The 15,408-nt window shown below is 47.3% G+C and overlaps 1 protein-coding gene across 1 annotated transcript in view; it reads left to right on the forward strand.

Annotated features, from left to right (window-relative positions):
* LOC115125630 (netrin receptor DCC-like) overlaps positions 1-15,408 on the forward strand; it is a 454,667-nt gene that overhangs the window by 292,522 nt on the left and 146,737 nt on the right. The window contains exon 4 of the mRNA XM_065017122.1: positions 15,128-15,173. Within this exon, the coding sequence (XP_064873194.1) occupies positions 15,128-15,173 (46 nt within the window). The remainder of the gene's footprint in view (positions 1-15,127; positions 15,174-15,408) is intronic.

Below are 15,408 nucleotides of genomic sequence, written 5' to 3' on the forward strand. Positions count from 1 at the left end.
CCTACTGCAGCTCTCTGTGTTACTGCTGCTCTGACACAGCGGCTGGTCATATTGCTCTCTCTCTCTCTCATCTCTCTCTCATCTCTCTCATCACTCTCATCTCTCTCGCTCTCATCTCTCTCTCATCTCTCTCTCATCACTCTCATCTCTCTCGCTCTCATCTCTCTCTCATCTCTCTCATCTCTCATCTCTCTCTCCCTCTCTCCTGCTTCCCCAGCTCTCATCACAGCCTGCCAGCCAATGCTTTAAGCACTCATCACATTGCTGATGTTATTTTCTTAATTCAGCAGAATAAACTGCTGGGATAAGGCTGGGCTGGGATAAGACTGGGCTGGGATAAGGCTGGGCTGGGATAAGGCTGGGCTGGGATAAGACTGGGCTGGGATAAGACTGGGCTGGGATAAGGCTGGGCTGGGATAAGGCTGGGCTGAGATAAGACTGGACTGGGATAAGGCTATGCTGGGATAAGGCTGGGCTGGGATAAGGCTGGGCTGGGATAAGGCTATGCTGGGATAAGACTGGGCTGGGATAAGGCTATGCTGGGATAAGGCTGGGCTGAGATAAGACTGGACTGGGATAAGGCTATGCTGGGATAAGGCTGGGCTGGGATAAGACTGGACTGGGATAATGCTATGCTGGGATAAGGCTGGACTGGGATAAGGCTATGCTGGGATAAGGCTGGGCTGAGATAAGACTGGACTGGGATAAGGCTATGCTGGGATAAGGCTGGGCTGGGATAAGACTGGACTGGGATAATGCTATGCTGGGATAAGGCTGGACTGGGATAAGGCTGGGCTGGTTGCCTGTGCTGCTACTCTCACCAGGGGTCAATCCAAAATAACATCCTATAGATCTTTACTTGTATTCCCTACACAAAAAGGTGCTATCTAGAACCTAAAAGGGTTATTCAGTTGTCCCCATAGGAGAACCCTTTGAAGAACCCTTTTGGTTCCAGGTAGAACCTTTTTGGTTCCAGGTAGAACACTTTTGGTTACATATATAACCCTTTCCACCAAGTGTATATAGTGCACTTATTTTATTCCCTATATAGTGCAGACTATATGTGTGTGAGGCTATTTAAGTCCTCTCCCTCAGCCAGCGCCTTGTTAAAGTTATGCAGCAGAGATTAACACAGCACAGTGGCAGGCAGAGGAGAGGAGAGGAGAGGAGAGGAGAGGAGGGGAGGGGAGAGGAGAGGAGAGGAGAGGAGAGGAGAGGAGGGGAGAGGAGAGGAGAGGAGAGGAGAGGAGGGAGAGGAGAGGAGAGGGAGAGGAGAGGAGGGAGAGGAGAGGGAGAGGAGAGGAGAGGAGAGGAGGGAGAGAGGAGAGGAGAGGAGAGGGAGGAGAGGAGAGGAGAGGAGAGGAGGGGAGGGGAGAGGGAGAGGAGAGAGGAGAGGAGAGGAGAGGAGAGGAGGGGGAGAGGAGAGGAGAGGAGAGGAGAGGGAGAGGAGAGGAGAGGAGAGAGAGGAGAGGAGAGGGAGGGGAGAGGGAGAGAGGAGAGGAGAGGAGAGGAGGGGAGAGGGAGAGGAGAGGGAGAGGAGAGGAGAGGAGAGAGGGAGAGGAGAGGAGAGGAGAGGAGAGGAGAGGAGAGGAGGGGAGGGGAGGGGAGGGGAGAGGAGAGGACAAGAGAGGAGAGGATAGGAGAGGAGGGGAGGGGAGGGGGAGGAGAGGAGAGGAGAGGACAAGAGAGGAGAGGAGAGGACAAGAGAGGAGAGAGAGGAGAGGAGAGGAGAGAGGAGGAGGGAGAGAGGAGAGGTGAGGAGAGGGAGGAGAGAGAGAGGAGAGGAGAGGAGGAGGGGAACAGAGGGGAGAGGAGGGGAGAGGTGAGGAGGGGAGAGGAGAGGAGAGGAGAGGAGAGTGGAGGGGAGAGGAGGAGGGAGAGGAGAGGAGAGGAGAGGAGAGGCGAGGAGAGGAGAGGAGAGGAGAGGAGAGGAGGAGTGAGAGGAGAGGAGAGGAGAGGAGAGGAGAGGAGAGTTGTACGTTGTACGTACAGTCTCCTGCTCCATTTGCATATAGACAGACATACCCTAAATCAACTGGTTGAATGAAGTCTGAATTATAGGTTGCTGTCTCCAGGCCAGTGAATATCTTCAGGGTAGTAAGTTATATGAGGTCAACTCTGAACACTATGACATTAAATATTTCACCTGTACATTACCTTTATTTTCTATTTGTGAAGAGCTCTGTATAGAGCCATCTATAGTGCCCTGTGTAGAGCCCTGTGTAGAGCTCTGTATAGAGCCCTGTGTAGAGCCCTGTATAGAGCCCTGTGTAGAGCCCTGTGTAGAGCTCTGTATAGAGCCATCTATAGTGCGCTGTGTAGAGCCATCTGTAGTGCCCTGTGTAGAGCTATGTATAGAGCCATCTATAGTGCCCTGTGTAGAGCCCTGTGTAGAGCCCTGTGTAGAGCCCTGTGTAGTGCCCTGTATATAGCCCTGTGTAGAGCTCTGTATAGAGCCATCTATAGTGCCCTGTGTAGAGCCCTGTGTAGAGCCCTGTATAGAGCCCTGTGTAGAGCCCTGTGTAGAGCCCTGTATAGAGCCCTGTGTAGAGCCCTGTGTAGAGCCCTGTGTAGAGTTCTGTATAGAGCCCTGTGTATAGCCCTGTGTAGAGCTCTGTATAGAGCCATCTATAGTGCCCTGTGTAGAGCCATCTGTAGAGCCCTGTGTAGAGCTCTGTATAGAGCCCTGTGTAGAGCCCTGTATAGAGCCCTGTATATATCCCTGTATAGAGCCCTGTATAGAGCCCTGTATAGTGCCCTGTATATAGCCCTGTGTAGAGCCCTGTGTAGAGCTCTGTATAGAGCCATCTATAGTGCCCTGTGTAGAGCCATCTGTAGAGCCCTGTGTAGAGCCCTGTATAGAGCCCTGTATATATCCCTGTATAGAGCCCTGTATAGAGCCCTGTATAGTGCCCTGTATATAGCCCTGTGTGGAGCTCTGTATAGAGCCATCTATAGTGCCCTGTGTAGAGCCATCTGTAGAGCCCTGTGTAGAGCTCTGTATAGAGCCCTGTGTAGAACCCTGTATAGAGCCCTGTATATATCCCTGTATAGAGCCCTGTATAGAGCCCTGTATAGTGCCCTGTATATAGCCCTGTGTAGAGCTCTGTATAGAGCCATCTATAGTGCCCTGTGTAGAGCTCTGCGTAGAGCCCTGTATAGAGCCCTGTGTAGAGCCCTGTATAGAGCCCTGTGTAGAGCCCTGTGTAGAGCTCTGTATAGAGCCATCTATAGTGCCCTGTGTAGAGCCATCTGTAGAGCCCTGTGTAGAGCCCTGTATATATCCCTGTATAGAGCCCTGTATAGAGCCCTGTATAGTGCCCTGTATATAGCCCTGTGTAGAGCTCTGTATAGAGCCATCTACAGTGCCCTGTGTAGAGCTCTGCGTAGAGCCCTGTATAGAGCCCTGTGTAGAGCCCTGTGTAGAGCCCTGTATAGAGCCCTGTGTAGAGCCCTGTGTAGAGTTCTGTATAGAGCCCTGTGTATAGCCCTGTGTAGAGCTCTGTATAGAGCCATCTATAGTTCCCTGTGTAGAGCCATCTGTAGAGCCCTGTGTAGAGCTCAGTATAGAGCCCTGTATAGAGCCCTGTATAGAGCCATCTATAGTGCCCTGTGTAGAGCCCTGTGTAGAGCCCTGTATAGAGCCCTGTATAGAGCCATCTATAGTGCCCTGTGTAGAGCCATCTGTAGAGCCCTGTGTAGAGCTCTGTATAGAGCCCTGTGTAGAGCCCTGTATAGAGCCCTGTATAGAGCCATCTAAAGAGCCCTGTATATAGTCACCTGTAGAGCCCTGTGTATAGCTCTGTATAGAGCCATCTGTAGAGTCCTGTGTAGAGCCCTGTATAGAGCCCTGTGTAGAGCTCTGTATAGAGACATATGTAGAGCCCTGTATAGAGCCATCTGTAGAGCCCTGTGTAGAGCCCTGTGTAGAGCCCTATATAGAGCCATCTGTAGAGCCCTGTGTATAGCCCTGTGTAGAGCTCTGTATAGAGCCCTGTGTAGAGCCCTGTATAGAGCCCTGTATAGAGCCCTGTATAGAGCCCTGTATTTAACCCTGTGTAGAGCTCTGTATAGAGCCCTGAATAGAACCCTGTATAGAGCCCTGTGTAGAGCTCTGTATAGAGCCCTGTGTAGAGCCCTGTATAGAGCCCTGTATAGAGCCCTGTATAGAGCCATCTATAGTGCCCTGTGTAGAGCCATCTGTAGAGCCCTGTGTAGAGCTCTGTATAGAGCCCTGTGTAGCGCCCTGTGTAGAGCCCTGTATATATCCCTGTATAGAGCCCTGTATAGAGCCCTGTATTTAACCCTGTGTAGAGCTCTGTATAGAGCCCTGAATAGAACCCTGTATAGAGCCCTGTGTAGAGCTCTGTATAGAGCCCTGTGTAGAGCCCTGTGTAGAGCCCTGTATAGAGCCCTGTGTAGAGCCCTGTATAGAGCTCTGTATAGAGCCCTGTGTAGAGCTCTGCATAAAGCCCTGTGTAGAGCCCTGTATAGAGCCCTGTATAGAGCTCTGTATAGAGCCCTGTATAGAGCCCTGTGTATAGCCCTGTTTAGAGCCTTGTGTAGAGCCCTATATAGATCCCTATGTAGAGCCCTGGATAGAGCCATCTGTAGAGCCCTGTATAGATCCCTGTGTAGAGCCCTGAATAGAGCCATCTGTAGAGCCCTGTATAGAGCCCTGTGTAGAGGCCTGAATAGAGCCATCTGTAGAGCCCTGAATAGAGCCATCTGTAGAGCCCTGTATAGAGCCATCTGTAGAGCCCTGAATAGAGCCATCTGTAGAGCCCTGTGTAGAGCCCTGTATAGAGCCACCTGTAGAGCCCTGTGTAGAGCCATCTGTAGAGCCGTGTATAGAGCCATCTGTAAAACCCTGTGTAGAGCCCTGAATAGAGCCATCTGTAGAGCCATCTGTAGAGCCATCTATAGTGCCCTGTGTAGAGCCATCTATAGAGACCTGTGTAGAGTCCTGTGTAGAGCTCTGTATAGAGCCATCTGTAGAGCCCTGTATAGAGCCATCTGTCGAGCCCTGTGTAGAGCCCTGTATAGAGCCATCTAAAGAGCCCTGTATATAGTCACCTGTAGAGCCCTGTGTATAGCTCTGTATAGAGCCATCTGTAGAGTCCTGTGTAGAGCCCTGTATAGAGCCATCTGTAGAGCCCTGTGTAGAGCTCTGTATAGAGCCGCCTGTAGAGCCCTGTATAGAGCCATCTGTAGAGCCCTGTGTAGAGCCCTATATAGAGCCATCTGTAGAGCCCTGTGTAGAGCCATGTGTAGATCCCTGTGTAGAGCCATGTGTAGAGCCCTGTATAGAGCCATCTGTATAGCCCTGTATAGAGCCATCTGTAGAGCCCTGTATAGATCCATCTGTAGAGCCCAGAGTAGAGCCCTGTGTAGAGCCATCTGTAGAACCCTGTGTAGAGCCCTGTGTAGAGCCATCTCTAGAGCCCTGAGTAGAGCCCTGTGTAGATCCATCTGTAGAGCCCTATGTAGAGCCCTGCATAGAGCCCTGTGTAGAGCCCTGTGTAGTGCCCTGTATATAGCCCTGTGTAGAGCTCTGTATAGATCCATCTATAGTGCCCTGTGTAGAGCCCTGTATAGAGCCCTGTGTAGAGCCCTGTGTAGAGCCCTGTATAGAGCCCTGTGTAGAGCCCTGTGTAGAGCCCTGTGTAGAGTTCTGTATAGAGCCCTGTGTATAGCCCTGTGTAGAGCTCTGTATAGAGCCATCTATAGTGCCCTGTGTAGAGCCATCTGTAGAGCCCTGTGTAGAGCCCTGTATAGAGCCCTGTGTAGAGCCCCGTATAGAACCCTGTATAGAGCCCTGTATAGAGCCATCTATAGTGCCCTGTGTAGAGCCATCTGTAGAGCCCTGTGTAGAGCTCTGTATAGAGCCCTGTATAGCGCCCTGTGTAGAGCCCTGTATAGAGCCCTGTATAGAGCTCTGTATAGAGCCCTGAATAGAGCCCTGTATATAGCCCTGTGTAGAGCTCTGTATAAAGCCCTGTATAGAGCTCTGTATAGAGCCCTGTGTAGAGCTCTGCATAAAGCCCTGTGTAGAGCCCTTTATAGAGCCCTGTATAGAGCTCTGTATAGAGCCATGTGTATAGCCCTGTTTAGAGCCTTGTGTAGAGCCCTATATAGATCCCTATGTAGAGCCCTGGATAGAGCCATCTGTAGAGCCCTGTATAGAGCCATCTGTAGAGCCCTGTATAGATCCATCTGTAGAGCCCTGAATAGAGCCATCTGTAGAGCCCTGTATAGAGCCATCTGTAGAGCCCTGAATAGAGCCATCTGTAGAGCCCTGTGTAGAGCCCTGTATAGAGCCATCTGTAGAGCCCTGTGTAGAGCCCTGCATAGAGCCATCTGTAGAGCCCTGAATAGAGCCATCTGTAGAGCCGTGTATAGAGCCATCTGTAAAACCCTGTGTAGTGCCCTTAATAGAGCCATCTGTAGAGCCATCTGTAGAGCCATCTATAGTGCCCTGTGTAGAGCCATCTATAGAGACCTGTGTAGAGCCCTGTGTAGAGCCCTGTATAGAGCCATCTAAAGAGCCCTTTATATAGTCACCTGTAGAGCCCTGTGTATAGCTCTGTATAGAGCCATCTGTAGAGTCCTGTGTAGAGCCCTGTATAGAGCCATCTGTAGAGCTCTGTATAGAGCCATCTGTAGAGCCCTGTATAGAGCCATCTGTAGAGCCCTGTGTAGAGCCCTGTGTAGAGCCCTATATAGAGCCATCTGTAGAGCCCTGTGTAGAGCCATGTGTAGAGCCCTGTATAGAGCCATCTGTATAGCCCTGTATAGAGCCATCTGTAGAGCCCTGTATAGAGCCATTTGTGGAGCCCAGAGTAGAGCCCTGTGTAGAGCCATCTGTAGAACCCTGTGTAGAGCCCTGTGTAGAGCTCTGTATAGAGCCATCTGTAGAGCCCTGTATAGAGCCATCTGTAGAGCCCTGTGTAGAGCCCTGTATAGAGCCCTGTGTAGAGCCATCTGTAGAGCCCTGTGTAGAGCCCTTTGTAGAGCCCTGTGTAGAGCCCTATATAGAGACATCTGTAGAGCCCTGTGTAGAGCCATGTTTAGAGCCCTGTATAGAGCCATCTGTATAGCTCTGTATAGAGCCCTGTGTGCAGCCTTGTGTAGAGCCATCTGTAGAGCCCTGTATAGAGCCCTGGTTATAGTAATCTGTAGAGCCCTGTATAGAGCCCTGGTTAGAGTCATCTGTAGAGCCCTGTATAGAGCCCTGTGTAGAGCTCTGTATAGAGCCATCTCTAGAGCCCTGTGTAGAGCCATCTGTAGAGCCCTGTGTAGAGCCATCTATAGTGCTCTTCGTAGAGCTCTGTATAGAGCCATCTGTAGAGCCCTGTGTAGAGCCATCTATAGTGCTCTTCGTAGAGCTCTGTATAGAGCCATCTGTAGAGCCCTGTGTAGAGCCCTGTGTAGAGCCCTGTATAGAGCCATCTATAGTGCCCTGTGTAGATGACAGCAGAGGACATGTATGGATTCCCAGTGCTCTTTCCAACCCTTGGATGTGTTACCTCATGTTTCAAAGGTTTTAGGGGAAGCTCTTTCAATGCTAAGAGGATTTGTACAGATCTAATCAGGATGTTGAGTTTCTGTCACATAAATTCTAGAGGTCAGTGTACCACAGACATTAAACCACATGGGGAAAACCTGGACATGCACAACACACTGATACAATGTTTCCTCTATAATCACATTGTACGATAGACAGTACCTGGGGCAGACACAGAACAAGTTATTATCTCACACAGAACATGGGGATCTGCGTGAGGTCATGAGAGAGAGAGAGGGAGAGATAGAGAGAGGGAGAGATAGAGAGGGGGGGGAGAGGGGGAGAGATAAGGGGAAAGAGAGGGAGAGAAGGAGAGAGAAAGTGACTTAGGGGCATATAAATAGAGACGGTGAGGACCAGGGAACAGAGACCTGGGAGGCCTCCCTTTCCATTGGTAGATTAGTGGTGGAGGGAGGGAGGCCTCCCTTTCCATTGGTAGATTAGTGGTGGAGGGAGGGAGGCCTCCCTTTCCATTGAAATGATCCGGTAGATTAGTGGTGGAGGGAGGGAGGCCTCCCTTTCCATTGGTAGATTAGTGGTGGAGGGAGGGAGGCCTCCCTTTCCATTGGTAGATTAGTGGTGGAGGGAGGGAGGCCTCCCTTTCCATTGAAATGATCCTGTAGATTAGTGGTGGAGGGAGGGAGGCCTCCCTTTCCATTGGTAGATTAGTGGTGGAGGGAGGGAGGCCTCCCTTTCCATTGAAATGATCCTGTAGATTAGTGGTGGAGGGAGGGAGGCCTCCCTTTCCATTGGTAGATTAGTGGTGGAGGGAGGGAGGCCTCCCTTTCCATTGAAATGATCCGGTAGATTAGTGGCGGAGGGAGGGAGGCCTCCCTTTCCATTGGTAGATTAGTGGTGGAGGGAGGGAGGCCTCCCTTTCCATTGTAATGATCCTGTAGATTAGTGGCGGAGGGAGGGGAGGAGGTACATTCAAAGTGGCTTAAAGTCTGAATCCCCTTTCAGTGTATCACTAATGAGACAGACAGGCTTTTAGGAACTTTCACTGAGGCCCGCGTACCAAACGGTGCCCTATTCCCTTTACAGTACACTACTTTCGACCAGAGCCCGTGATCGGAGAGGTTTTTAAAGGGGGTAGGGAGCGATAGATTGCCCCGTGTGGCTCTGGATCAAAGTAGTGCCCTGTAATGAGAGCTATTTTTTTTTCTGTTTCCTGACACACTAACCTCTCCCACCCTGAGCTGTCATCCCTTTGTAATAACCACTTTAAGGGCTTTTCTTAATCTTACATCTCTCCACCCTGCTGGAGCTACCTATCCTGCTTAATGGTGCTGCCTATCAACACTGCGGGACGGTTTGTTATGTAGATTGACAGGGGGGGATTCTAGAATCAATTGGACAACATTCCAACGGCGATGATATAGTATACTGTGGAGATATCTACTGCTTTTATTTTTTTGCATGTTTTCAAGATTGATTGTATAATTATATAACGGCCCTAGAATTTACTCTGGCGGCGAAAACATGACAGGTGAATTACAAATGAAGCGTAGAAGATCTGGGCTGGGTATAGTGGAATAGGCTGGGTATATTGGAATAGGCTGGGTATATTGGAATAGGCTGGGTATATTGGAATAGGGTGGGTATATTGGAATAGGCTAGGTATATAGGAATAGGCTGGGTATATAGGAATAGGCTGGGTATATTGGAATAGGCTGGGTATATAGGAATAGGCTGGGTACATTGGAATAGGCAGGATATATTGGAATAGGCTGGGTATATTGGAATAGGCTGGGTATAGTGGAATAGGCTGGGTATATTGGAATAGGCTGGGTATATTGGAATAGGCTGGGTATATTGGAATAGGCTGGGTATATTGGAATAGGCTGGGTATAGTGGAATAGGCTGGGTATATTGGAATAGGCTGGGTATAGTGGAATAGGGTGTACCAATAGGATGGGTTTATTAACCAATAGGATGGGTTTATTAACCAATAGGATGGGTTTATTAACCAATAGGATGTGTTTATTAACCAATAGGATGGGTTTATTAACCAATAGGATGGGTTTATTAATATCAATAGGATGGGTTTATTAACCAATAGGATGGGTTTATTAATATCAATAGGATGGGTTTATTAACCAATAGGATGGGTTTATTAATATCAATAGGATGGGTTTATTAACCAATAGGATGGGTTTATTAACCAATAGGATGGGTTTATTAACCAATAGGATGGGTTTATTAACCAATAGGATGGGTTTATTAACCAATAGGATTGGTTTATTAACCAATAGGATGGGTTTATTAATATCAATAGGATGGGTTTATTAACCAATATGATGGGTTTATTAACCAATAGGATGGGTTTATTAACCAATAGGATGGGTTTATTAACCAATAGGATGGGTTTATTAACCAATAGGATGGGTTTATTAACCAATAGGATGGGTTTATTAATATCAATAGGATGGGTTTATTAACCAATAGGATGGGTTTATTAACCAATAGGATGGGTTTATTAACCAATAGGATGGGTTTATTAACCAATAGGATGGGTTTATTGAAATGTGTGTTGGACGGATCTCAGAAATATGTTAGATCCATTTTGGGACATATTTTGCAACACGTTGTGAAGGATGGCTCGTAGCCTCTCGTCTGTTGGACAGGGGCTAACGCGACATACCATATTTATAGTTATCCTACTAATTAGCACAAGCGTCGAGGTCTCTCAGAGTTCAATGAATCACCCGAAGAAGACCAAAATAATTCTTACCCTGGTGATCCTTGGTAAACTCTACACATCACCACTACAGATCAGACCCTGGTGATCCTTGGTAAACTCTACACATCACCACTACAGATCAGACCCTGGTGAACCTCTGTAAACTCTACACATCACCACTACAGATCAGACCCTGGTGATCCTTGGTAAACTCTACACATCACCACTACAGATCAGACCCTGGTGATCCTTGGTAAACTCTACACATCACCACTACAGATCAGACCCTGGTGAACCTCTGTAAACTCTACACATCACCACTACAGATCAGACCCTGGTGATCCTTGGTAAACTCTACACATCACCACTACAGATCAGACCCTGGTGATCCTTGGTAAACTCTACACATCACCACTACAGATCAGACCCTGGTGATCCTTGGTAAACTCTACACATCACCACTACAGATCAGACCCTGGTGAACCTCTGTAAACTCTACACATCACCACTACAGATCAGACCCTGGTGAACCTCTGTAAACTCTACACATCACCACTACAGATCAGACCCTGGTGATCCTTGGTAAACTCTACACATCACCACTACAGATCAGACCCTGGTGAACCTCTGTAAACTCTACACATCACCACTACAGATCAGACCCTGGTGATCCTTGGTAAACTCTACACATCACCACTACAGATCAGACCCTGGTGATCCTTGGTAAACTCTACACATCACCACTACAGATCAGACCCTGGTGATCCTTGGTAAACTCTACACATCACCACTACAGATCAGACCCTGGATGAACCTCTGTAAACTCTACACATCACCACTACAGATCAGACCCTGGTGATCCTTGGTAAACTCTACACATCACCACTACAGATCAGACCCTGGTGAACCTCTGATAAACTCTACACATCACCACTACAGATCAGACCCTGGTGAACCTCTGTAAACTCTACACATCACCACTACAGATCAGACCCTGGTGATCCTCACCACTACAGATCAGACCCTGGTGAACTCTACACATCACCACTACAGATCAGACCCTGGTGATCCTTGGTAAACTCTACACATCACCACTACAGATCAGACCCTGGTGATCCTTGGTAAACTCTACACATCACCACTACAGATCAGACCCTGGTGATCCTTGGTAAACTCTACACATCACCACTACAGATCAGACCCTGGTGAACCTCTGTAAACTCTACACATCACCACTACAGATCAGACCCTGGTGATCCTTGGTAAACTCTACACATCACCACTACAGATCAGACCCTGGTGATCCTTGGTAAACTCTACACATCACCACTACAGATCAGACCCTGGTGATCCTTGGTAAACTCTACACATCACCACTACAGATCAGACCCTGGTGAACCTCTGTAAACTCTACACATCACCACTACAGATCAGACCCTGGTGATCCTTGGTAAACTCTACACATCACCACTACAGATCAGACCCTGGTGAACCTCTGTAAACTCTACACATCACCACTACAGATCAGACCCTGGTGAACCTCTGATAAACTCTACACATCACCACTACAGATCAGACCCTGGTGATCCTTGGTAAACTCTACACATCACCACTACAGATCAGACCCTGGTGATCCTTGGTAAACTCTACACATCACCACTACAGATCAGACCCTGGTGAACCTCTGTAAACTCTACACATCACCACTACAGATCAGACCCTGGTGATCCTTGGTAAACTCTACACATCACCACTACAGATCAGACCCTGGTGATCCTTGGTAAACTCTACACATCACCACTACAGATCAGACCCTGGTGATCCTTGGTAAACTCTACACATCACCACTACAGATCAGACCCTGGTGATCCTTGGTAAACTCTACACATCACCACTACAGATCAGACCCTGGTGATCCTTGGTAAACTCTACACATCACCACTACAGATCAGACCCTGGTGATCCTTGGTAAACTCTACACATCACCACTACAGATCAGACCCTGGTGATCCTTGGTAAACTCTACACATCACCACTACAGATCAGACCCTGGTGAACCTCTGTAAACTCTACACATCACCACTACAGATCAGACCCTGGTGATCCTTGGTAAACTCTACACATCACCACTACAGATCAGACCCTGGTGATCCTTGGTAAACTCTACACATCACCACTACAGATCAGACCCTGGTGATCCTTGGTAAACTCTACACATCACCACTACAGATCAGACCCTGGTGAACCTCTGTAAACTCTACACATCACCACTACAGATCAGACCCTGGTGAACCTCTGTAAACTCTACACATCACCACTACAGATCAGACCCTGGTGATCCTTGGTAAACTCTACACATCACCACTACAGATCAGACCCTGGTGATCCTTGGTAAACTCTACACATCACCACTACAGATCAGACCCTGGTGATCCTTGGTAAACTCTACACATCACCACTACAGATCAGACCCTGGTGATCCTTGGTAAACTCTACACATCACCACTACAGATCAGACCCTGGTGATCCTTGGTAAACTCTACACATCACCACTACAGATCAGACCCTGGTGATCCTTGGTAAACTCTACACATCACCACTACAGATCAGACCCTGGTGATCCTTGGTAAACTCTACACATCACCACTACAGATCAGACCCTGGTGATCCTTGGTAAACTCTACACATCACCACTACAGATCAGACCCTGGTGATCCTTGGTAAACTCTACACATCACCACTACAGATCAGACCCTGGTGAACCTCTGTAAACTCTACACATCACCACTACAGATCAGACCCTGGTGATCCTTGGTAAACTCTACACATCACCACTACAGATCAGACCCTGGTGAACCTCTGTAAACTCTACACATCACCACTACAGATCAGACCCTGGTGAACCTCTGTAAACTCTACACATCACCACTACAGATCAGACCCTGGTGATCCTTGGTAAACTCTACACATCACCACTACAGATCAGACCCTGGTGATCCTTGGTAAACTCTACACATCACCACTACAGATCAGACCCTGGTGATCCTTGGTAAACTCTACACATCACCACTACAGATCAGACCCTGGTGATCCTTGGTAAACTCTACACATCACCACTACAGATCAGACCCTGGTGATCCTTGGTAAACTCTACACATCACCACTACAGATCAGACCCTGGTGATCCTTGGTAAACTCTACACATCACCACTACAGATCAGACCCTGGTGATCCTTGTAAACTCTACACATCACCACTACAGATCAGACCCCTCTGGTGAAGACCTGGTGATCCTTGGTAAACTCTACACATCACCACTACAGATCAGACCCTGGTGATCCTTGGTAAACTCTACACATCACCACTACAGATCAGACCCTGGTGATCCTTGGTAAACTCTACACATCACCACTACAGATCAGACCCTGGTGATCCTTGGTAAACTCTACACATCACCACTACAGATCAGACCCTGGTGAACCTCTGTAAACTCTACACATCACCACTACAGATCAGACCCTGGTGATCCTTGGTAAACTCTACACATCACCACTACAGATCAGACCCTGGTGAACCTCTGTAAACTCTACACATCACCACTACAGATCAGACCCTGGTGATCCTTGGTAAACTCTCCACTGCACTGCAACATATCATATTATTGAAATGAATGGGTATTTTTAACATGATGCCCCTAATATTATTTTGCTGTACTGGTGGTATTTGAGGAGAGAGAAAAAGTCCAAAGTAATCAGTTGTATCTCTCAACAGATAGCTTCAGTTGTATCTCAGCAGATAGCTTCAGTTGTATCTCTCAACAGATAGCTTCAGTTGTATCTCAGCAGATAGCTTCAGTTCTATCTCAGCAGATAGCTTCAGTTGTATCTCAGCAGATAGCTTCAGTTGTATCTCAGCAGATAGCTTCAGTTGTATCTCTCAACAGATAGCTTCAGTTGTATCTCAGCAGATAGCTTCAGTTGTATTTCAGCAGATAGCGTCAGTTGTATTTCAGCAGATAGCTTCAGTTGTATTTCAGCAGATAGCTTCAGTTGTATCTCATCAGATAGCTTCAGTTGTATCTCTCAACAGATAGCTTCAGTTGTATCTCAGCAGATAGCTTCAGTTGTATCTCAGCAGATAGCTTCAGTTGTATCTCAGCAGATAGCTTCAGTTGTATCTCATCAGATAGCTTCAGTTGTATCTCAGCAGATAGCTTCAGTTGTATCTCAGCAGATAGCTTCAGTTGTATCTCATCAGATAGCTTCAGTTGCATCTCATCAGATAGCTTCAGTTGTATCTCTCAACAGATATCTTCAGTCATATCTCTCAACAGATAGCTTCAGTCATATCTCTCAACAGATAGCTTCAGTCATATCTCTCAACAGATAGCTTCAGTCATATCTCTCAACAGATAGCTTCAGTTGTATCTCTCAACAGATAGCTTCAGTCATATCTCTCAACAGATAGCTTCAGTTTTATCACTCAGCAGATAGCTTCAGTCATATCTCTCAACAGATAGCTTCAGTCATATCTCTCAACAGATAGCTTCAGTTGTATCTCAACAGATAGCTTCAGTTTTATCACTCAGCAGATAGCTTCAGTCATATCTCTCAACAGATAGCTTCAGTTTTATCACTCAGCAGATAGCTTCAGTTGTATCTCTCAACAGATAGCTTCAGTTGTATCTCTCAACAGATAGCTTCAGTTGTATCTCAGCAGATAGCTTCATTTTTATCTCTCAATACATTTACATTTACATTTAAGTCATTTAGCAGACGCTCTTATCCAGAGCGACTTACAAAGGTACTCTTCTCTCCCTAGTAAGGTTTTCTTCATGTCAATGATAGCTTCTGACCCCCATCTCTCCCTCTCCCCAGGTCCCCTGAAACTCGTTGTCCATACAGAATCAGGGTCTAACTCACTGTATCTCTGTCTGTATCTCTCTCTGTATCTCTCTCTCTTTCTCTCTCAATTCAATTCAAGGTAGATATTATACAAAAGTGAAATAAACAATAAAAATTAACAGTAAACATTACACATACAGAAGTTTCAAAACAATAAAGACATTACAAATGTCATATTATACTGTGTTGTAACAATGTACAAATAGTTAAAGTACACAAGGGAAAATAAAGGGAAAGTAAATAAGCATAAATAT

The sequence above is a fragment of the Oncorhynchus nerka genome, linkage group LG4, assembly GCF_034236695.1.
Source record: "Oncorhynchus nerka isolate Pitt River linkage group LG4, Oner_Uvic_2.0, whole genome shotgun sequence".
NCBI lineage: Eukaryota > Metazoa > Chordata > Actinopteri > Salmoniformes > Salmonidae > Oncorhynchus > Oncorhynchus nerka.